Genomic DNA, 23,602 nt, shown 5'->3' with positions numbered 1-23,602 from the left:
GAGTCCCATAGAACATTTCCTCATACTAGGAATATTCAATTTCAGTTTTTTGCAGAACAAAGTTGTCCATTTTCCGTTTTCCAACTGGTGGTCAGGACATAGAATCGCCTCTGGAATCTCCCCTATACAAACCTCGTCCAAACTGAATGCATGGAATGAAAGAAAGAGTCCCAGAGAACATTTCCTCATACTAGGAATATTCAATTTCAGTTTTTTGTAGAACAAAGTTGTCAATTTTCCGTTTTCCAACTGGTGGTCAGGACAGAGAATCGCCTCTGGAATCTTCAATATAAAAACCTCGTCCAAACTGAATGCATGGAATGAAAGAAAGAGTCCCAGAGAACATTTCCTCATACTAGGAATATTCAATTTCAGTTTTTTGTAGAACAAAGTTGTCCATTTTCCGTTTTCCAACTGGTGGTCAGGACAGAGAATCGCCTCTGGAATCTTCAATATACAAACCTCGTCCAAACTGAATGCATGGAATGAAAGAAAGAGTCCCAGAGAACATTTCCTCATACTAGGAATATTCAATTTCAGTTTTTTGTAGAACAAAGTTGTCGATTTTCCGTTTTCCAACTGGTGGTCAGGACAGAGAATCGCCTCTGGAATCTTCAATATACAAACCTCGTCCAAACTGAATGCATAGAATGAAAGATAGAGTCCCAGAGAACATTTCCTCATACTAGGAATATTTAATTTCAGTTTTTTGTAGAACAAAGTTGTCCATTTTCCGTTTTCCAACTGGTGGTCAGGACAGAGAATCGCCTCTGGAATCTTCAATATACAAACCTCGTCCAAACTGAATACATGGAATGAAAGATAGAGTCCCAGAGAACATTTCCTCATACTAGGAATATTCAATTTCAGTTTTTTGTAGAACAAAGTTGTCAATTTTCCGTTTTCCAACTGGTGGTCAGGACAGAGAATCGCCTCTGGAATCTTCAATATACAAACCTCGTCCAAACTGAATGCATGGAATGAAAGAAAGAGTCCCAGAGAACATTTCCTCATACTAGGAATATTCAATTTCAGTTTTTTGTAGAACAAAGTTGTCCATTTTCCGTTTTCCAACTGGTGGTCAGGACATAGAATCGCCCCTGGAATCTCCCCTATACAAACCTCGTCCAAACTGAATGCATGGAATGAAAGAAAGAGTCCCAGAGAACATTTCCTCATACTAGGAATATTCAATTTCAGTTTTTTGTAGAACAAAGTTGTCGATTTTCCGTTTTCCAACTGGTGGTCAGGACAGAGAATCGCCTCTGGAATCTTCAATATACAAACCTCGTCCAAACTGAATGCATAGAATGAAAGATAGAGTCCCAGAGAACATTTCCTCATACTAGGAATATTCAATTTCAGTTTTTTGTAGAACAAAGTTGTCCATTTTCCGTTTTCCAACTGGTGGTCAGGACAGAGAATCGCCTCTGGAATCTTCAATATACAAACCTCGTCCAAACTGAATGCATGGAATGAAAGAAAGAGTCCCAGAGAACATTTCCTCATACTAGGAATATTCAATTTCAGTTTTTTGTAGAACAAAGTTGTCGATTTTCCGTTTTCCAACTGGTGGTCAGGACAGAGAATCGCCTCTGGAATCTTCAATATACAAACCTCGTCCAAACTGAATGCATGGAATGAAAGAAAGAGTCCCAGAGAACATTTCCTCATACTGGGAATGTTCAATTTCAGTTTTTTGTAGAACAAAGTTGTCGATTTTCCGTTTTCCAACTGGTGGTCAGGACAGAGAATCGCCTCTGGAATCTTCAATATACAAACCTCGTCCAAACTGAATGCATGGAATGAAAGAAAGAGTCCCAGAGAACATTTCCTCATACTAGGAATATTCAATTTCAGTTTTTTGTAGAACAAAGTTGTCGATTTTCCGTTTTCCAACTGGTGGTCAGGACAGAGAATCGCCTCTGGAATCTTCAATATACAAACCTCGTCCAAACTGAATGCATGGAATGAAAGAAAGAGTCCCAGAGAACATTTCCTCATACTAGGAATATTCAATTTCAGTTTTTTGTAGAACAAAGTTGTCCATTTTCCGTTTTCCAACTGGTGGTCAGGACATAGAATCGCCTCTGGAATCTCCCCTATACAAACCTCGTCCAAACTGAATGCATGGAATGAAAGATAGAGTCCCATAGAACATTTCCTCATACTAGGAATATTCAATTTCAGTTTTTTGTAGAACAAAGTTGTCGATTTTCCGTTTTCCAACTGGTGGTCAGGACATAGAATCGCCTCTGGAATCTCCCCTATACAAACCTCGTCCAAACTGAATGCATGGAATGAAAGAAAGAGTCCCAGAGAACATTTCCTCATACTAGGAATATTCAATTTCAGTTTTTTGTAGAACAAAGTTGTCCATTTTCCGTTTTCCAACTGGTGGTCAGGACATAGAATCGCCTCTGGAATCTCCCCTATACAAACCTCGTCCAAACTGAATGCATGGAATGAAAGAAAGAGTCCCAGAGAACATTTCCTCATACTAGGAATATTCAATTTCAGTTTTTTGTAGAACAAAGTTGTCAATTTTCCGTTTTCCAACTGGTGGTCAGGACAGAGAATCGCCTCTGGAATCTTCAATATACAAACCTCGTCCAAACTGAATGCATGGAATGAAAGAAAGAGTCCCAGAGAACATTTCCTCATACTAGGAATATTCAATTTCAGTTTTTTGTAGAACAAAGTTGTCGATTTTCCGTTTTCCAACTGGTGGTCAGGACAGAGAATCGCCTCTGGAATCTTCAATATACAAACCTCGTCCAAACTGAATGCATGGAATGAAAGAAAGAGTCCCAGAGAACATTTCCTCATACTAGGAATATTCAATTTCAGTTTTTTGTAGAACAAAGTTGTCGATTTTCCGTTTTCCAACTGGTGGTCAGGACAGAGAATCGCCTCTGGAATCTTCAATATACAAACCTCGTCCAAACTGAATGCATGGAATGAAAGAAAGAGTCCCAGAGAACATTTCCTCATACTAGGAATATTCAATTTCAGTTTTTTCAATTTCTGTTTCTGCTTAACGAATTTTTGAAGCGTTCTGACAACACATCATATATATCACTCACCAACTACATCTTTAAATTTTATTTTATGAAAAAAGATGAGACAAATAAATGTTCGAACCTGTGGAAATAAACTTGAAATGTGGAATCTAGTTCAAACAAAAGCAGTCGAATGATCCTAATATGTACCAGGTTAACCGAATTCAGATCCCCTTATAGCTGTTTTACATTTACGAAATCGAGTTGATTTCAACCGCATATTACTTTGTTCCGGGCGACACTAGAGTAATTTCACATGAAATTATGCGTTTCTAGTTCCATAGTAGAGTAAAATAATAAAATTGCTGTAGTGGGGAATTAGACCTAAGAACGCCTAATTTCTTGAAATTTTTTATTGAAATTCACTCTAGTGTGGACCGGGACTTTGCGTATATGTCAAATGAAAACTCGTCTCACAGCAATGGAATTGATAATTATAATCGAGTGTATTTCACAAATGTAAACCAGCTGTTACTGGCAAGAACCATTATGTAATAGGGTCTAAAAATTCGAAATTTTTAAACGTGTAATAAAAATGACTCCATTTAGTCCATTTAGACTACGCTGGATTTTGCAATTATCTGGTTTTATTTGACATTCGTTGTATGAAAATGGCAATTTAAATCCACTGGATTTGCTAAAATCGACGTAGTCTAAATCAGGCTTAACGACAGTTTTACAAATATTGGTCTGTTCCAATACTGCAAGAATCTACTAATTTTTAGTATTTTTTCCGATAACATAAAGGAAAAAATGTTATCGTAGTAAAAAGTAGTAGCTTCTTGCAGGTTCTGGAACAGAGCATATATAAATTGTATAATGTTTTTCCCATGGCACAATTACCAAGGTAGTGGCATCAGAAAATGTCAAAACATTCTTTATGCTGTTGGGGAAATTACAGCAAAAATAATTTTTTGTAAAGGGACTTGACACTTCATATTCGAACAGCTGGTGTGATACCAAAACCTGGTATTTGTGCCATGGTTTTTCCTAAGAAAAATGATGAACGGCATTACATTTTCAATAACAGCAGTGTTGTTATCCTCTAAAATAGAACAAATTTGAATCAGAATTTAAGTAATATAAAGCATTCAGAACTGTCGTAGGTCATTCTTATTAGATGAGAAGAAGTAATTTATGGTTTCAAATTTCATGAGTAGATCCTATTATTATTTGATGAATGTAAACCAGCTATAACTGACAACTGAAATCGAATTTATTTCGTAACTGTAAATGTACTAAAAGACATGAATCCGCGTCCTGGGTAATTCCCGGTCCACAATTTCTATGAAAAATTTTCATAAAAGTATGTGCTTTTATAGCCCGTTTACATATAACAGGGTTAACGCAGTGGGTTTGGGTTTCAAATGTCAATTCCATTAGGTATACGTCAACTAAATTCTCATAAAGAAGGTTAACCCGGCAAAAAAGCTCTAGTGTGTACGGAGTTTTAGGTCGATCTCGATATAATAGCTGCTTTACATTACGAAATTGAATCTATTTCCAACTGTCAATTCCTTTGTCCAAACTTCAAATGTAATCGAATTGATTTCATTTGAATTTTCATTTGACGCAAAGGAAATGACAGTTTGAAATCGACTCGATTTCGTAATGTAAACCAGCTATAAGTTCCAGTCCACTCTAGAGTGTTTTCATTGAAAATAATTCATGAAATAATGTGTTCATGTGCTATGTTTACATTTACAACCACTCGATTTCAACTATCAATTCCATTGCTCAACGTCAAATGAAATCCAATCGGTTTCGGCTGAGTTTTCATTTGACGTATACGAAAAGGAATTGACAGATGAAATCGAATGGATTTCGTAAATGTAAACATAGCACATAGCACAGTAGGTTTATTAAATCTGTATAAATGAAAACGCGTTATTATTTCCATTTTATAAAAATATGTATGTATGTCATTATTTGTATAGTGATTTTCGAGTCCATAAATTACAAACAAACGTACAAACATTCTTCTCTTTTACAGATATAGATGAATGCCATTATTTTTATAAAATGGATTAATTTGTCGTCAGTCATAAGATTTAAATATATCACCCTTTAGCAATTATCTGGTTTTATTTGGCATATGCTATATGAAAATGACAACTTAAATCCACTAAATTTGCTAAATCCAGTATAGTCTAAATGAGGCATTATTTGTGTTCGTAAACATAAAATTTGTACAAATTATTACTGGATGTTGTTCGTTTACTATAGTACAATGCAAAAGACATTTGAAGATTGCAAGAAATTACTGAACTTGTACAAATTGTTGAGTAAATCACATCTCGATTTCATTTGACGTTTATCCTATGGATATGACATTTGAAATCGAGTGGATTTCGTATATGTGAACATAGCATAAAACTGTGTATAGAAGATATGCATTAATTTGTCGTAAACATAAAATTTGTACAAATTATTACTGGGTGTTGTTCGTTTACTATAGTACAATGCAAAAGACCTTAGAAGATTGCAAGAAATTACTGAACTGGTACAAATTGTTGAGTAAACGAACACACCTATTATAAGTAAGAAAATGTTAACAACGCGCAGTAAATGGTAAACAAGAAGACTTTGGCGCAAATGTTGACCATCACTTGGAAACCAGATAATTGGAAACATTGTTCTAGAAATAAAACATTCCTAGTATGAGGAAATGTTCTCTGGGACTCTTTCTTTCATTCCATGCATTCAGTTTGGACGAGGTTTGTATATTGAAGATTCCAGAGGCGATTCTCTGTCCTGACCACCAGTTGGAAAACGGAAAATCGACAACTTTGTTCTACAAAAAACTGAAATTGAATATTCCTAGTATGAGGAAATGTTCTCTGGGACTCTTTCTTTCATTCCATGCATTCAGTTTGGACGAGGTTTGTATATTGAAGATTCCAGAGGCGATTCTCTGTCCTGACCACCAGTTGGAAAACGGAAAATGGACAACTTTGTTCTACAAAAAACTGAAATTGAATATTCCTAGTATGAGGAAATGTTCTCTGGGACTCTATCTTTCATTCTATGCATTCAGTTTGGACGAGGTTTGTATATTGAAGATTCCAGAGGCGATTCTCTGTCCTGACCACCAGTTGGAAAACGGAAAATCGACAACTTTGTTCTACAAAAAACTGAAATTGAATATTCCTAGTATGAGGAAATGTTCTCTGGGACTCTTTCTTTCATTCCATGCATTCAGTTTGGACGAGGTTTGTATATTGAAGATTCCAGAGGCGATTCTCTGTCCTGACCACCAGTTGGAAAACGGAAAATCGACAACTTTGTTCTACAAAAAACTGAAATTGAATATTCCTAGTATGAGGAAATGTTCTCTGGGACTCTTTCTTTCATTCCATGCATTCAGTTTGGACGAGGTTTGTATATTGAAGATTCCAGAGGCGATTCTCTGTCCTGACCACCAGTTGGAAAACGGAAAATCGACAACTTTGTTCTACAAAAAACTGAAATTGAACATTCCTAGTATGAGGAAATGTTCTCTGGGACTCTTTCTTTCATTCCATGCATTCAGTTTGGACGAGGTTTGTATATTGAAGATTCCAGAGGCGATTCTCTGTCCTGACCACCAGTTGGAAAACGGAAAATCGACAACTTTGTTCTACAAAAAACTGAAATTGAATATTCCTAGTATGAGGAAATGTTCTCTGGGACTCTTTCTTTCATTCCATGCATTCAGTTTGGACGAGGTTTGTATATTGAAGATTCCAGAGGCGATTCTCTGTCCTGACCACCAGTTGGAAAACGGAAAATGGACAACTTTGTTCTACAAAAAACTGAAATTGAATATTCCTAGTATGAGGAAATGTTCTCTGGGACTCTTTCTTTCATTCCATGCATTCAGTTTGGACGAGGTTTGTATATTGAAGATTCCAGAGGCGATTCTCTGTCCTGACCACCAGTTGGAAAACGGAAAATCGACAACTTTGTTCTACAAAAAACTGAAATTGAATATTCCTAGTATGAGGAAATGTTCTCTGGGACTCTTTCTTTCATTCCATGCATTCAGTTTGGACGAGGTTTGTATATTGAAGATTCCAGAGGCGATTCTCTGTCCTGACCACCAGTTGGAAAACGGAAAATCGACAACTTTGTTCTACAAAAAACAGAAATTGAATAATCCTAGTATGAGGAAATGTTCTCTGGGACTCTATCTTTCATTCTATGCATTCAGTTTGGACGAGGTTTGTATATTGAAGATTCCAGAGGCGATTCTCTGTCCTGACCACCAGTTGGAAAACGGAAAATCGACAACTTTGTTCTACAAAAAACTGAAATTGAATATTCCTAGTATGAGGAAATGTTCTCTGGGACTCTTTCTTTCATTCCATGCATTCAGTTTGGACGAGGTTTGTATAGGGGAGATTCCAGAGGCGATTCTATGTCCTGACCACCAGTTGGAAAACGGAAAATGGACAACTTTGTTCTGCAAAAAACTGAAATTGAATATTCCTAGTATGAGGAAATGTTCTATGGGACTCTATCTTTCATTCCATGCATTCAGTTTGGACGAGGTTTGTATAGGGGAGATTCCAGAGGCGATTCTATGTCCTGACCACCAGTTGGAAAACGGAAAATGGACAACTTTGTTCTGCAAAAAACTGAAATTGAATATTCCTAGTATGAGGAAATGTTCTATGGAACTCTATCTTTCATTCCATGCATTCAGTTTGGACGAGGTTTGTATAGGGGAGATTCCAGAGGCGATTCTATGTCCTGACCACCAGTTGGAAAACGGAAAATGGACAACTTTGTTCTACAAAAAACTGAAATTGAATATTCCTAGTATGAGGAAATGTTCTCTGGGACTCTATCTTTCATTCCATGCATTCAGTTTGGACGAGGTTAGTATAGGAAAGATACCAGAGGTGATTCTCTGTCCTGACCACCGGTCAATTTTAGGTTCAAAACAATGCGTTATTTGATATGGTTTGGTAACATTGACGTACATTTAACTCTTGAAAATTACTTAAATTTTATTATTTATAATAAGATGGATTGTTTTTAGAGTTTTTCATTCATAATTTTATAAAATTAATTAATTATAATATTCGTCGCTAACTTTTTTCGTCAGCAGGGTTGCAAAAATAGTACTAAATGTGAATTTTTGACGTTCTGTGTCACCCTGTGAATTTCGATAACTCTGTGTTATCGAAAGTTGGCGACGTCGCTAACTTCACGCAGGTAAATATTTTGTGGTTGCCTGATGACTGACAAAAATGAACGGCCACACTGGCAAGCAATCGATTATTTGAGCAAAACTGACAGTCAAAACTGATCGTGTGTACCCCACTTTATTTCTGTTATGTGAGAAACATGTGGTCTGTTCCAGTACTGCAAGAATCTACTAATTTTTACTATTTTTTCCGATAACATAAAGGAAAAATTGTTATCGTAGTAAGAAATAGTAGGTCCCGGGCCACACTACAGTAATTTCACTGAAATATTGATATGAAATTATGCGTCTCTAGATCGACGTCCGTAGTAGAGTAAAATCATAAAATTGCTGTAGTGGGGAATTCGATTTAAGAACACCTAATTTCATGAAATTTTTTAATGAAATTCACGCTAGTGTGGACCGGGACTAGCTTCTTGCAGGTTCTGGAACAGAGCAATGGTGGAATAAGAAGGTGTTACATCAAATCATGTCAAACGACAAATTTTCTCTCAATAATGCACTACTGTGAATTGCTTGTTTACATTTTGTATGTGATTTTATTCACAATAACGCATTTTGACAACTTATTATTCCACCATGGTCAGAAATGAAGCAGTAAACTCTAAATCCACACGCTGAAACTTTCATACGAATCTTTCCCATTATTTTGGCGTTCATAGATCGAGTTCCATACTCTAAAGCCACACGCTGAAACTTGCATACGAAACTTTCCCATTATTTTGACGTTCATAGGTCGAGTTTCCCAATACAGTAATTTCATAAAATCACTTTAGTATGGAACTCGATCTATAGACGCCAAAATAATGTGAAACTTTCGTATGAAAGTTTTAGCGTGTAGCTTTAGTACCGGTCCACACTAGAGTGATTTCATTGAAAAAATTGCATGAAATTATGCGTCTCTATATCGACTTCAATAGTAGAGTAAAATCATAAAATTGCTTTAGTGGGGAATTCGGTTTAAGAACGCCTAATTTCATGAAATTTTATAATGAAATTCACGCTAGTGTGGACCGGGACTTTAAGATACTAAAGAAATTTTATGAAATTACTATATTGGGGAACTCGACCTAAGAACGTTGTTTTTTACTAGTTGTCAAAATGCATTGTTGTGAATAAAATCTCATACAAAATGTAAACAAGCAATTCACACCAATGCATTATTGTGACCAAATTTGACGTTTGGTATCTCTTATGTTACACGCTGAAACTTTCATACGAAACTTTCCCATTATTATGGCGTTCTTAGGTCGAGTTCCCCATTACAGTAATTTCATAAAATTACTTTTGTATGGAACTCGATCCATGAACGCCAAAATAATGGGAAAGTTTCGTATGAAAGTTTTAGCGTGTAACATAAGAGTATGATTTGAGCTGTGTTCTTTAGTCGATGGTCAGACTAGCACGATTTCAACATGGCGACGTCAAGTTTATAGGCGAGGGGTATGAAGTAGTGAAACCCATGTACATGGTTTTCTGTGTTTGTTGTGTTGCCTCTTCTTGTTGTTCGTTGCAAGATTTTTCTTCCATTTTCTTTCATTGTTATTTTCTCAAGCAAACGTTAAGACCAAAGCAAGCAAAAAAAAGATTTAATAAAAACATTAAATTAATGAAATAGTGAAAATTTAACTATGTATTAATATTAATTTAATTATAAATGTTAATTATTTTGTGCTGTTTTTAGTTTATTTGTGTTTGTTTTGTTTTTATTGGTATGAGAAACACAACAAACGCGAATGGTAAAATAAAGAGGACACGAAAAAATCTTAAATTTCACGTTAACGTGTGTGGACACTAACGAAACTTGAAAAGAAATTTTAACGAAATTGGTTTCAAGAAACCTTGCTAGTTTGACCATCGACTTACATGGCACAATTAATAGGTAGATGCATCAGCAAACAACTACAACAAAAACGAGTTCAGTACTGTGAAATGTCAAAAATGTTTTCCAAAAATAAAGCGATTAACAAATTTTTTCAATAAAATGTTGTTAGGCAGTTATTAATAAACACATTATAACAAAAAATCCGTCAAAAATTCACAGTTTTTCTTTATTTATTATTGTCTTTTTAGGACGAAGGCCATTATTTATGAAGTTTTTAATTAATTAATTGGATTAATCGAGCTAACATGGCCTAAGGAGTTTTGTATTGAAAAATGAATTCTAGCGAAATACAACACACTCAACCATTTTTCTTTTAAATTTTCGTTTTTTTAATTTTGTGTGTTTCAATTACAACAACTTTTTTGACAGCTAACAGTACATCAGCTGGGCTGACGCGGGTACCTGTATTATTGTGCCATGGTTCTTTACTTACCTGAGGTTACCATTTTTACCATTTGTTACCATTTTTAACCTGCAAAGCAGGGATGCCAACTGTTCCGAGCTAAAAATCGCTACAGCCACATACGCACCATAGGTCTGTAGCGATTTTTATCTTAAAACAGATGACATTCTTGCTTAAACAGTGTTTTTTTACGTCAAAAATCACCACAAGTAGCGGGAAAACCACCAACTTGGCACCCCTGCTGCAAAGCGTTCCTTATGTTTGGTTTACATTCGGCGTCTTTTCGTGATTTCGAAGCCGTTTCGTGATTTCGCGCGGAATCAAGCAAAAATTATCATGATTTCGCATACAAAAATGAAATCATCTCATTTCGTGATTTCTGCGAAATCAACATCGAAATCACAGTACACATGATATACAACCCTGCTTTTGCCTGAAAAAGTACCAAAAGTTGCAACACTTTTCACGTATCAGAATAAACAAGTTAGATGGTCAGTTGGTGCAACAAAAAATTTTATTATCAAAATTTGTAAGCAATGTGAAAAAATATGAAATTACTTTGTTAAAATGCAGTTTTTCATTGTGTTCCCGTACTTTTTAGTGGTTATGTTAGAAAAAAGAGCGAATTTTCATAAATTGCTTCCCCATACAAATTTCTTAAAAAAGACGGGAACGGAAAAATGACGTAAATTGCAAAAACTCCAGCAGAAATGTCAAAATCAACGTATCAGCTATCGTAGTTAGATGCCAAGGAACATGCTGCTAGTTTCTAATAGTCCAAAATTGTATGGCAGAAAATAAAGAGAAGTGCAAGTCTTGCTAGATTTCGGAGTACGGGAAATCATTTTTAGCACTGAACGGGCAAACTACTTCAAGTAATAATATTTTGCAGGTTCTGAGCACAAATTTTATCTATCAAAATTTATTATTATGATGTCTCAACGATAAAATCATTTTTTATTTTTTTATTTGTTAGTACTATACACAATTAATACGATATATAGATAATTTTACGGTAATTTTCGAAATAAAGTTGTAAAGTTCTATATTGTCGTATATTTTTGATGACTAATTAAATATACAACAACCTGTTTTGAAAATGCATGTTCGATCAGCTGCGCATATGCATCTACCTTGATAATTGTGATATGTTTGAAATCAACAACAAATAAGTGTAAACACCGGGGTGTATTTCAGGATTTCGTAAAATCCAGTGGATTTTGGAGCGCAAGTGTAAACTTGGCATTAACCCCAAAAAGTGGTAAAACTGGCAGCAATTTTTAAGGGAGTGAGAGGGGAGAGATTGCACATATGCCTTTCTCTTCTACCACAGGCTACCAGACAAATTTCTGCAGGTAAAAAATGACAGAACTGATTTTTCGACTTTTGTTTGACGATTATTTCACAATGAGGAAAAAAATGGACGAAAAAGAGAAGAAAAAGTCGAACGTTGACAAAACTAAATTAAAATCTGTGAAATAAGAGACGAAAATTGGTTTTTATGTTTCTTTTTGACATTGCTACCAGCAGATCTACCATTTTCCGTTCCTTTACTTTTCTGGTAAAAATGTTCATGAGAGAGCAATTTTGAGAAATTTTGACACTTTTCTCTTTACCACTTTTACCATTAAAAAAGTAAAGGAACAAAGCTTTGATGTAACACCCATGGCACAATTACCCAGGTAGTGGCATCGTAACATTTGAATATGTTATGTCAAAACTTTCTTTATGTTGTTGGGGAAATTACAACAAAAATATTTTTTTATAAAGGGATTTGACTTTTCATATTCGATCAGCTGGTGTGATACCACTACCTGGTAGTTCTGCCATGGTAACACCTATTTCATGGTACAATAATACAGGTAGCATTATCATGCCAGCTGATGGTAACATAATGTGTCAATTGCATTGAATTTATGTCAAATTTTGACATCTTATGTTGCCAACAATTGCCGATGCGGCTACCTGTGTGTTTGTACCATGACCTTCTTATTCCACCATGTTTTGAACGCACACGCAACACGCAGAGCTATAGGTATGGCCCTAATAGATAAATCAGCTGCTTTATAGATAAAGCTGTCAACACAAAATTTTGTTTTTGGGAAACGTAAACAATACAATTTCTGTTTCTGTGTGAAATAAATAATATACAGAGTATTGGTTCAATTTTAAAGAAAAATAAAAAATGGAATCTTCGTTTCGGGAACGCTGTGATATTTTGGAATTGTTTAATGAAGGCAAATCCACAGAAGGTTTCTTGTGCGTTTCAGCTCCCATGGTCAGATATAGCAAATTGGAATTTCGGCGATTACTAAGAAAGCATGGTGTAAGTAACCGACTAATTATAAAAACGAGATAATAAATAATTTGCCGTATAATTTTAGGTGCAGTTAAGATTTACACCTATGATTATAGCAGATTCGTTCACAAGAAGTGAGAAGGCTAGACAAAATGAATTTACAACAGCCGGAGATGATATACCCGTAATTGCCCAGTTCGCCGCCAAAGATGCCAAGGAATTTGTAAATGCTGCTCAGTTAGTATATCCTTATGTTGATGGTAAGGAACAAATGCATTCGGTTTCTTGATTTATTAATTTAAAAATTATGAGGGTTGGCGTTTTTTGTTTGGGATGACGACTTCTATTTTGTTTTTCAAAATAGCCAGGCTTAATCCCATAGTCGTTGTTTTAATATTTTATTAAAAACACTTTAATTTATTAGTGGGAAAAAATTGGCGGTGTTTACCAAGGGGTAAGGCAGGGAATACTATAGTTTCAGATCTCGCCACAGATCTTCATCAGTTCCCTTATTTCTTGTTTTTCAACAAGAAACTTTTTATACCCAAGTGTCAATTGCTAGCTCAAATAGATACGTGCGCAAAGAAACACTCTGATAGAGAATTTCTTTGGCACTACCTAAACTCTAGCAACTTCACATGCAAACAAAACCAAATTTTTCCCACTGCTATGCGTTCGTCGATTCTCGACGAAAAAACACATAACTAATTTGTTGGTATTGCATACTACAGCAATAAACAACGTCTGAAACTATAGTATTCCCTGCCTTACCCCTTGGTAAACACCGCCAATTTTTTCCCACTAATAAATTAAAGTTGTTTTAATAAAATATTAAAACAACGACTATGGGATTAAGCCTGACTATTTTGAAAAACAAAATAGAAGTCGTCATCCCAAACAAAAAACGCCAACCCTCCTAATTGTGAGACCGGGCACCGTCAAAATGTTGTTTATTGCTGTAGTATGCAATACCAACAAATTAGTTATGTGTTTTTTTCGTCGAGAATCGACGAACGCATAGCAGTGGGAAAAATTTGGTTTTGTTTGCAAGTGAAGTTGCTAGGGTTTAGGTAGTGCCAAAGAAATTCTCGATCAGAGTGTTTCTTTGCGCACGTATCTATTTGAGTTAGCAATTGACACTTGGGTATAAAAAGTTTCTTGTTGAAAAACAAGAAATAAGGGAGCTGATGAAGATCTGTGGCGAGATCTGAAACTATAGTATTCCCTGCCTTACCCCTTGGTAAACACCGCCAATTTTTTCCCACTAATAAATTAAAGTTGTTTTAATAAAATATTAAAATAACGACTATGGGATTAAGCCTGACTATTTTGAAAAACAAAATTTAAAAATTATGTTTAAGGCGTTGACTTAAATTGCGGTTGTCCACAGTCATGGGCCATATCAAAAGGATATGGTTGTGGGCTTCTGAAAAATCCCGAGCTGGTAAAAGATATGATTAGCACAGCAAGAAGAACTTTAAGTGAAAAGCTTAGTGTCTCTGTAAAGATACGCCTACTTCAACATGCATCAAGCAAAACAACTGTGGAATTTGCTCGACAATTGGAAATGTGTGGAGCCACATTCCTAAGCTTACACGGAAGAACAATGTGGCAAAAAACATCGGAACCCTTAAATGTCGAAGCAATTAGAGATGTTAAAGATGCCCTGAATATACCCTTAATTGCCAATGGAAGTGTTAAGTCGTGGGATGAGGCTTGTACACTACACAATCAAACTGGTGCTGATGGTATTATGGTTGCACGTGCCTTGCTATCAAATCCTTCTCTATTTAATCCAAAATACTACAATTCTGCAATTACACCAATGGAATGCATACAGGACTGGTTGGATATTGCAGTTCAGGTAAGTTGTAATGAACAAATTTATACGCATTTATTAAAATATGTACTTTTTTCACACATTCAGGCTGGAGATAATTTACAGTTTTTAACATTTCATCATCATTTAACATTTATGTGGGGACCCCATTTAAAACGCAAACAACGTTTGGAGTTTAATTCGCTTACAACTAAAGAGGAAATATTCAACTTTTTCGAAGATAATTATAATCTTAAACCGAACACACAATTTATAGAAGAATCTTATCCGCCGTATGTAAATTGTACATATGATCACGTTCAACCGGAGATTTTAGATATAAATAATGCTGAAGATACCACCACATCGTCATCATCATGGAATTCTAATACAAATGGAAAATTTTTCAATGAATTCTCCGAGGAATTAAATGCTGATGACGACTGCGATTTGGGTAGTAGCTTTTTTGCTGAGATGTAAATAAATACTTTTTAGGGGTAAAACAAGATTTTTGTAAAACTCTATTTTTAATGTTAGCGGTTCATTTTCATGGATAGTATGGAAAACGATCTAAGAACGCCCAATTTCATGAAATTATTTCATTGAAATCGCTTTAGTGTGGACCGGGACTATAGGGCAAGGATTGATGAGTCCACACGTGTTCCTAGAAAATTGAACTTACAAATATGTATGCCATATGATGTTACAACAACAACGAATATCACTCTGAAATTATATCTGGAAAAAAAAACCGATGTAAATGCACATCATATATTTCAAGGATTTCGAAATTATGCGTTTTTCGCTCGATTTCATTGATATGAAATCACTCTAGTGTGGACCGGGACATACTAGAATAATATAATTGCTGTTTTGGGCAGCTAATTTCATTAAATTATTTCATTGTAATCACACTAGTGAGAACTGGGACATTCTAGAGTAATTTTATTATATTGCTGTTGTAGTGGGTAACTCATCCTAAGGGGTACTTTACACGGTATGTTTTTTACATATGAGTTGTCACTTCTGCCATACAAAATGTATATGCAAAGTGACAACTCATATGTAAAAAACATATCGTGTAAAGTACCCATAAGAGAACCTATAAAATGGGAAAGATTTTAGAGCAAGTTACAGCGTGTGACATAAACTTATGGGCCGATTCCGTACAGCGAGGCGAGTCGTGTCGCGTTGCCAGTTGCAATTTTTCCATTACGTATGGCAAAAGTCGCACGACGACGTCAAATTTTGTCGCCGTAATGTTCATTTTCCGGCGACAACAAATTAGCTGTCGCCGTTCATTTTTACTAACGAATAAAAATAAAATAAAAAAAAATAACTATAACTTGTTATCGACGATTATTTTCTATCGCTGTACGTAGTGCATTTTTTAAATTTGTCGCAGAGACGATAGACGACGCGACATGACTCGCCTCGCTGTACGGAATCGGCCCATTAATTTGCCGGCCAGGCAACATCAAAATTTTCAACGTTGGCAAAATACCCCTCTGTAATGTTGGCGACATTTCCTGAGTTTTTCAGCCTTGAAAAACTTCTCCACAAGTGGTGACTTAGTCCTGGGCCACACTAGAGTAATTTCATTGAAATTTTGACATGAAATTATGCGTCTATAGATCGAGTTCCATAGAAAAGTAAAATCATGAAATTGCTGTTGTGGGGAATTCAACCTAAGAACACCTAATTTCATGAAATTTTTTAATGAAATTCACTCTAGTGTGGACCGGGGCTTAAGACACGCCGTTCGGACTCGGCGATAAACAGTAGGTCCCATATCATTGAGCTAAATATGAATCGGTGTGCACTCATTGATATGAGAGAAGTCTCCCTTGTCCCGTATGGGATGTTGTGGAACAATGTTATGTTATACAAGAAACTCCCGAAAAATAATCGTAAAAAGGGAGTCCTTTCGCCTATGAGAACCTATAAAATGGGAAAGATTTTAGAGCAAGTTGCAGCGTGTGACATTAACTTAACTTGGACTCAAATTTTGTAAAACTCTATTTTTAGTTCAGTGAACTAGAGTGAACTGACGACTGACCTAGTTCATAGGAAGTCTTCAATGAACCTTTCAATTGAACCAAGTCCGTCGTTCGTGAACTAAGCAACTCTAGAATAAATAAAATAAAGAAATAAATGACTAATTTAATAAAGTTAACGAGTGCCCACGTACATTTTGCAAGAAATTATATTTCCCAAACTATATAATTTGTGGTTTCTCAATCGTCTCTTTTGGATCTCTAAACAATAAAGGAAAATTAAATATATCAACAGAACGAAAAGAACAACAAAGAAAAATATGTGCGATATAGTAAAAACTCAATCTTTCGTACACACTTGAAATTAAAATCCGCACACTGTGATAGAAATGCATTTCTCCATTCCTGATACACAGGAATTGTATTCCGAAACAACTGGTACTACCTACACAAGTTATAATATTTTCATAAATGGTACTTTTCATGCCTGCCTACGCTACAAACAGCTACATGCCCTAAATGAACAGTTGCGAAGACAACTACTTGGCCATATTATGCCCGAATTTCCACCCAAGAAATTTTTGCCATTAACAAATTCGCAAGTTGAGAGTCGACGTCAGGCGTTGGAACATTATTTGCAATTGCTGGGACAAGATGCGCGTGTCTCCAAGCTACCGATTTTTCAACAATTCTTTTTAAATGCCCAACTGGAAACTGCTTTGGCAGATGGTATCTTTGAGGAGTACTTTGGTTATGGTACCGAGGATGGTGATTCATCTTCAAACCGTGTAGAAGAATATATGCGATGTACATGCCTTGAAGTTATACTACCAAATGGTTATCAGTTAAAGGTAGACAGTTATGTATCGGACAATGCAACCGCATTATTGCGAAAGGCTTTGACCTGTGTACAATTGCCTGCAGATATGCTGCCATACCTCTGTTTGTTTCTGGTGCGTAGGGAGAGCAAAGACTCATTGGTGTTGTTGAGAAAGTTAATGGATTTCGAGTCGCCATTTGTATCACGACTCTACAACCAACCGTGCCAAATTCAAATACGTAAAAGTTATTGGAATCCCGCCTATGATCTGGTGCTAATGAAAAATCCTATTGCCTGTAATCTACTCTTTATGCAGACGGTTTCGGAAGTGGAACGAGAATGGATTATTGCCTCACCTGAGGTATTAAAGAAACTGAAATCTCTGCAAGAATATGGTATGCACAAGGAATACATTGATATGGCCCGCCAACTGCCGTTATATGGTTGCTTGCAGTTCCAGGCCTCAGTTGTTGACTATCCCGAACCCGAAACAACGGCGTTAATAGCAATAGGTAACAAAGAATTAAGTATGCGAACGATGCAAGGTGACAAGATATTGGAAACCAAATTTCGTGTTACCCGTATGCGGGTGTGGCGTGTTACAGCCTTACACAATAGCCAACAAACGGATAACAAGGAAAAAACATCAAACCTACAGCTATCCTTTGAATATTTAATGTCAAAACAAAATCTGCGATGGATCACCATAAGTAGTCCACAGGCAATGTTAATGTCGGTTTGTTTACAGGAAATGGTCAATGAATTGCTCAATTATAAGGATAATACTAAAGAACAGCAACAGCAGACCCCCACTCCAACAGGCAGCAGCTCAATGCACACCACTTGCTCATCATCATCATCTACGTCATCGTTTACCTATCCAACACCAACATCCTCATCGTCATGTTCGTCTTCCCTTACACCACCGCAACAAGGTAATACCACAAATAATTATGTGCAATCGTATAATGATCAAATAATGCCGGGAGATGATGATTCATCATCCCCATCTCGTTGTGATAATTTAAATTCATCTTCAACGTCAACAGAGGCGCCAATTAAATTTTTAGCTCAACGAATTTTAAACAAACAAAATCCTAGAATATCTAAGCAACATTCCTACGGTGCGGTCTTCTTTCGCAATTCAATATTGGGACGTGAAGATTCAGTGCAAAATGAGGCATTTGAGGGTATAGGTGATGATGATTTATAAAGAGGGGGTTCCATTGTTTTGTTTGTTATTCAAAAAAGTGGTACTTGTATTTAATATGTAAATATTTTGGTTTTGTTTGTTTATGTATTAGCTATGCTCTACATTCAGTTATTGGTTTTGTGTCATATCTAAAGTAAGGCCTACTCTCGGATATTTTACCACTGACAGCCCTTGATAGTCAATTACAACAATGACAATTCAGATGCAAGTTTCCTAGTCCACCTTAACATTCAGCAAAGTGAATAAAATTATATCCAATTCCTAACCATCAAAGCACCTTGGTCCAAAAACCATGGTAGTGTCAAAGAGGTTGGTTTTTTACATGACTCTTCCTAATGATATGAAAAGATGGATTTACAAGGCGGGGTAAACAGACATTTCGATGATGCCGTTCACAGATAATTGCCTCCATCAAAAAAATTCTTCCGGTAGTGTAATCAAAAGTTATTTCCGGTAAAGTCTAATATGTCCTTATTTACTTCCTGGGTGAGATATGTCAACTTAGAAATTAAGATATCAAGAGCAAGATACAATGTACCATCGATTGCTTTGGCCTAAATTATCAGACGAATCACGCTAAAAATCGCACTACGCTAAAAAATTCAACACTCACCTTTAGGTGCTATCTTGAGGACGTGTATACTGTAATATCAAAATTATATCCAGATTTATCCATTGTTGTTATTGTAGCAGCAAATGATGTGTTTGTCAGTTCATTTTTCTGCATAATTTGGCTCAGGAACTCGCTCCAGTTCTCTGAATGTGACTAATTCGATGGGATGTAACCACAAAGCTACTGGAGTTAATTGAGTAGATTTGGCAGGGCAGTTGAAAAGGTGCAGTGTATCGTGCGGACGGTGTTATTATTCCTTGGCGCTTTTCAGCTGCGATATGAAGTATGTTCTCCAAAAACCGCATTCACACGATAATAGTTTTTGGCATCTGCGACTGCATCTGTGTGAATGATATTCAAACCGGCTTGTTAGGATTGCTGATCTAGAGGTTCTCTCTTGTAATGTTGGACCTCTCTTTCTACATCATGAGGGTCCCTCCTGACATGCCTGGGTGGGGGGTCATACCCACCATTTGTTGATTAGGCTATCACGGATAAACCCGAGCAAGTGTTGCAACGAAAGCATGCCATTGTGTTGCTGTACCGGAATAACCTTTGCCTCCTCATGTAGATGGTTCACTGAAGACATGAAGCCTGTTCCACTTCTCAGGGCGGCATTCTTACAGGTTTGAATATTTTTCCATCTCGTTCCACTTAAATTCGGGGACCATACTGGGGCCGCATAGCTTACTAAAGAACGGTCTATCGCGTTATATGTGGTCAACAAGGTTTCTTTATCTGCACCCCAAGTGTTGCCAGCTTTGAGGACCTTTTTCCTGCATTTCAGCTTGTCGTAGATACCTGTGACATGCGCGGACGACGTGAAGATGTGGTCGCATGTGACCCCTAGAATTTTAAGGTCGTTTGTGTCGTGACCTGTGAACCCCATGTCGTGAACGGAGTAGCCGTAGGTTTAGTGGCGGATATTTGAAAATTCCTCGGGATTCAGCCTTTCACAAATGATATCTGGAAAGGAAGCTGAGGCCAAGATCGTAAAATCATCCGCATACGTTACGATCTCAATGTCGTCTAGAGGTGGGCGGAATACAGGAGAGGTAGAGGTTAAACCGCTCTGAAGATATCATCCCACCTTAGGGAAATCCCTGATTCACTCTAAGGGGCTTTGATCTCTTGTTCCTGAATTCCACGTACGGCTGGCGTCCACACATGTAAGTGATTATCCAACGTTTCAAACTTGGCCGGAGGTTTGTCTGCTCGATATCTTTAAACAGTGTAGAGTGTTTGGCAGTATCAATGGTTTTTGATAAGTAGAGCGTCACCAACACTGTCCTATCGCAAGGCTTACTCTGGTTAAGTTCTCGACAAATATTTGTGGAGATGGTGTGCAGCTCTTACGGAACCCATGATGGACAATATAAGCAAAATTGGTTTGTGCGATTCACGGCCATGCTGCTACAATAACAACGATTCACATTTCTTGGCATCTTTGCTTCAGTAGCGGGACCACCCTGCACATTTCCCTTCTACCCGAACATTAGAAGAGTTTGTCAGATATCTAAAGCGGCGATTGTTGAACTCTCTGAAACCATGCCAATTGATTTCCCATGATTGATGAAAATGACGGGTTGCAAGGTGACGTCATTTGTCAGACCAGGTGACCCGAGGGTTATGTCTGGAAAACTGCGACACTTTCCGCTAATTCCGGTAGGGGCGTCCTCATTGACCGTGCAAAAATTAGAGCAATCAATCTGCTCAGCCAGCACCATATCGATCTGGTCATTGCAGAGGACCGAATGCCACAACTCAATATGAGCGTTATATTCTCCCAACACCAGTCGGTTATGACCTTCCAAACGCGGGCAAATTTTGGGCCTATAAACTGAAGTAGAGGTATTTAATGGCGGGATGTATAATTTAAGCAACTCTACCTCGCCAGTACACACCTGTAGTCTTATGATACTTTCATTCATAATTTTGCGTTTTAATTTTACCAATTTTTGTCGGTAATTCAAAAAATGGGTTAGAGAATTCTACTACTGTATTGAAATGACTGGTGCTTTAGTAAAGCTAATTCCCCACACTTCCACTTCTGGTGCGATACTTCCTCAGTACGTTGTAACCATCACAACGCTATAAGCTGCATTTGTTGTTGAGCTTGGTTTCCTGCACCGCCACTACGTTGATATTCTTCCGACTCCTTCAATTCATTTGGAGTCCATTGCAATTTAATTGCAAAAATGATGCATTTTCAGGGATTGGAACAAAAACGGCTGGTGTTAAGTGCTGCGTACGTATCGTTTAGGTTGGGATCTTTGGAGCTGTCTGTGGTAAAATTTTCAAAATGATCCGACACTGGACCTTAACTTAGCATAAACCTTAATTCTTCTTAAAACATATTTTTCATACATATCCCACTCAGAATGCTCAATGCTATTTAAAAATTTCATAAAGTAAATATCTAAAAAAAGTAGATTGGCAGATTATAGATGTTCGATAAACCAAGAATAAGAGTCTGCTTCTTTAAACTATATTTCAGATTAAATTTTGATATTGATTTGTCATTCCCATTGTCCCTAGTCCATTGAAACGTGACAGATTTTATTCGATCTCTACGAAAAACATCGAATGTTAAGAATCATAGTATTTTGAATACAAAATATTGTAATAACCACAAACTATTAAATTTTACAAAATTGAAGACTTTTACCTATCATTTTGGCAGCTTCTAGGATTAATGGTTGTTTCACAAACTCGAAGGAATTTGGTTTCATATCGTCTTAGTGAAACAGACCATAAAATGTACATATTTGGTCGTTGAAAAAATCGAAATATAGAAACAAGTGTGTATTTCGGCAGAATCCCCTACCCAAAATCATCAATCGGGTATGTTTTGAGACACACTTCACCTCTCATTTCATGCCTCAAGCATTTTGTTCACACAATTTACGTTTATTTTTCGAATATTTTATGGACGGACAAGGGTGTACTATTCTTTTTAAATACCCTAGTGAATCTTAGCCCCAAGAAATTCGCAAAAAATAGAAGTAAATGGGGCGAACAAAATGCTTGAGGCATGAAGTGAGAGGTGAAGTGTGTCTCAGAACATACCCGAATATTTCCTTTTTATATACAGTCGAACTTCTCTATAACTTAACAGTTGGGGACCGACGAATTACAACGTTATATGCTGTTTATATTAGAGCTTTTTGCAGGGTTAACCTTCTATAAGAGGATTTGTTTGAAATATAAGCAATGAAATTGACATTTAAAACCCAGTCGGTTTGTTAAATCCGATTATATATAAACGGGATATTATAGAGAAAAATCGTTATAACCGGGGCAAAATGGCAAACCATTTATTTTTAAGCAATGAAATGAAACTATGCATAGTAGTCATTGGAAATTTAACTTAATTTGAATCAATTTTTGTTCCAAGAATGTTGATAAAGGAGTTTCGCTTCACCGTTTTAAGTCGAGCTTCCACAAAAAAGGCCTTTGATGAATGTGTTTTGTTTCACATTTATTGTGTAAACTAAAATTTTTCTTAGCTGCTGGCCATTGTAGCCAATGCTATGTCTTATTAACATTGTATTTACTACAAGTTAATAAAATAATAAATAATTAAGCACAATTTTTCAAAACTTCGTTATAAAGAGATTATTTTGTGTGAGAATTTCCACAAGTGCATTAAATAAAAAAAAACTTCGTTATAAAGAGGTATTCGCTATAGGGAAGTTCGCTATAGAGAGGTTAAAATTGATGAACATGTGTGAGAAAAAGTTGTGTTTTAAATTTTTATTCGTTATATATAAATTTGTTATAGGGAAGTTCGTTATAGAGAAGTTCGACTGTACATTTTTTAATTTTGCATTTAAACCCATATAAGACTACTTCTTCATAAAGACCGAAAGATATCTATAACAAATAATAACAAACTTGTACATCTCACATACAAAGAAAAATAATTTAATTGTAGTAAAAATATCAATAACAACAAACAATACAATTTAATCTGATACACAGTAACATACATAAGTAATGATCTATGACTAACAAACAAAAAATAAAAGAAAACAGCGATTTAAAATATTATTGTAATACAGAAAATAAAAGAAGTTAACACAAACACAATAGTCACTGTATTACAAAAAAAAAAAAAACATTGATACTAAAACAAAGTCTATAGGTTTACACGTAAAAGTTTAATACGCGCTGATATAAACCTTTAACATAAGCCTGTCTTTATATTCTATTTTATTTTCTCACACTTTCTCCATTTTCTATTCTATTTTGTTCAAAACAACGAAACATCTTTTTTGTCCCAAACAAAACAAAA

General features: G+C 36.1%; 2 protein-coding genes across 2 annotated transcripts; both read left to right on the top strand.

The window, feature by feature from the left end:
• The first annotated feature begins 12,610 nt into the window (after positions 1-12,610).
• Dus4 (Dihydrouridine synthase 4) lies at positions 12,611-15,168 on the top strand. Its single transcript, XM_073965792.1, has 4 exons — positions 12,611-12,870; positions 12,929-13,103; positions 14,205-14,707; positions 14,771-15,168. Exons 1-4 carry the CDS (start codon positions 12,730-12,732, stop codon positions 15,140-15,142), a joined length of 1,191 nt encoding a protein of 396 aa, XP_073821893.1. The 5' UTR covers positions 12,611-12,729; the 3' UTR covers positions 15,143-15,168.
• A 1,586-nt stretch (positions 15,169-16,754) lies between these two features.
• Snx17 (sorting nexin 17) lies at positions 16,755-23,340 on the top strand. The gene is made up of 2 exons (XM_073967908.1): positions 16,755-22,452; positions 22,585-23,340. Exon 1 carries the CDS (start codon positions 17,049-17,051, stop codon positions 18,690-18,692), a length of 1,644 nt encoding a protein of 547 aa, XP_073824009.1. The 5' UTR covers positions 16,755-17,048; the 3' UTR covers positions 18,693-22,452; positions 22,585-23,340.
• The last annotated feature ends 262 nt before the right edge of the window (positions 23,341-23,602 follow it).

Source organism: Musca autumnalis, unplaced genomic scaffold (genome assembly GCF_047663935.1).
Source record: "Musca autumnalis isolate F117 unplaced genomic scaffold, ASM4766393v1 scaffold_2, whole genome shotgun sequence".
In the NCBI taxonomy this organism is placed as follows: domain Eukaryota; kingdom Metazoa; phylum Arthropoda; class Insecta; order Diptera; family Muscidae; genus Musca; species Musca autumnalis.
The sequence above is the reverse complement of the archived record's forward strand: the minus strand, read 5'-3'. Positions and strand labels throughout refer to the sequence as shown.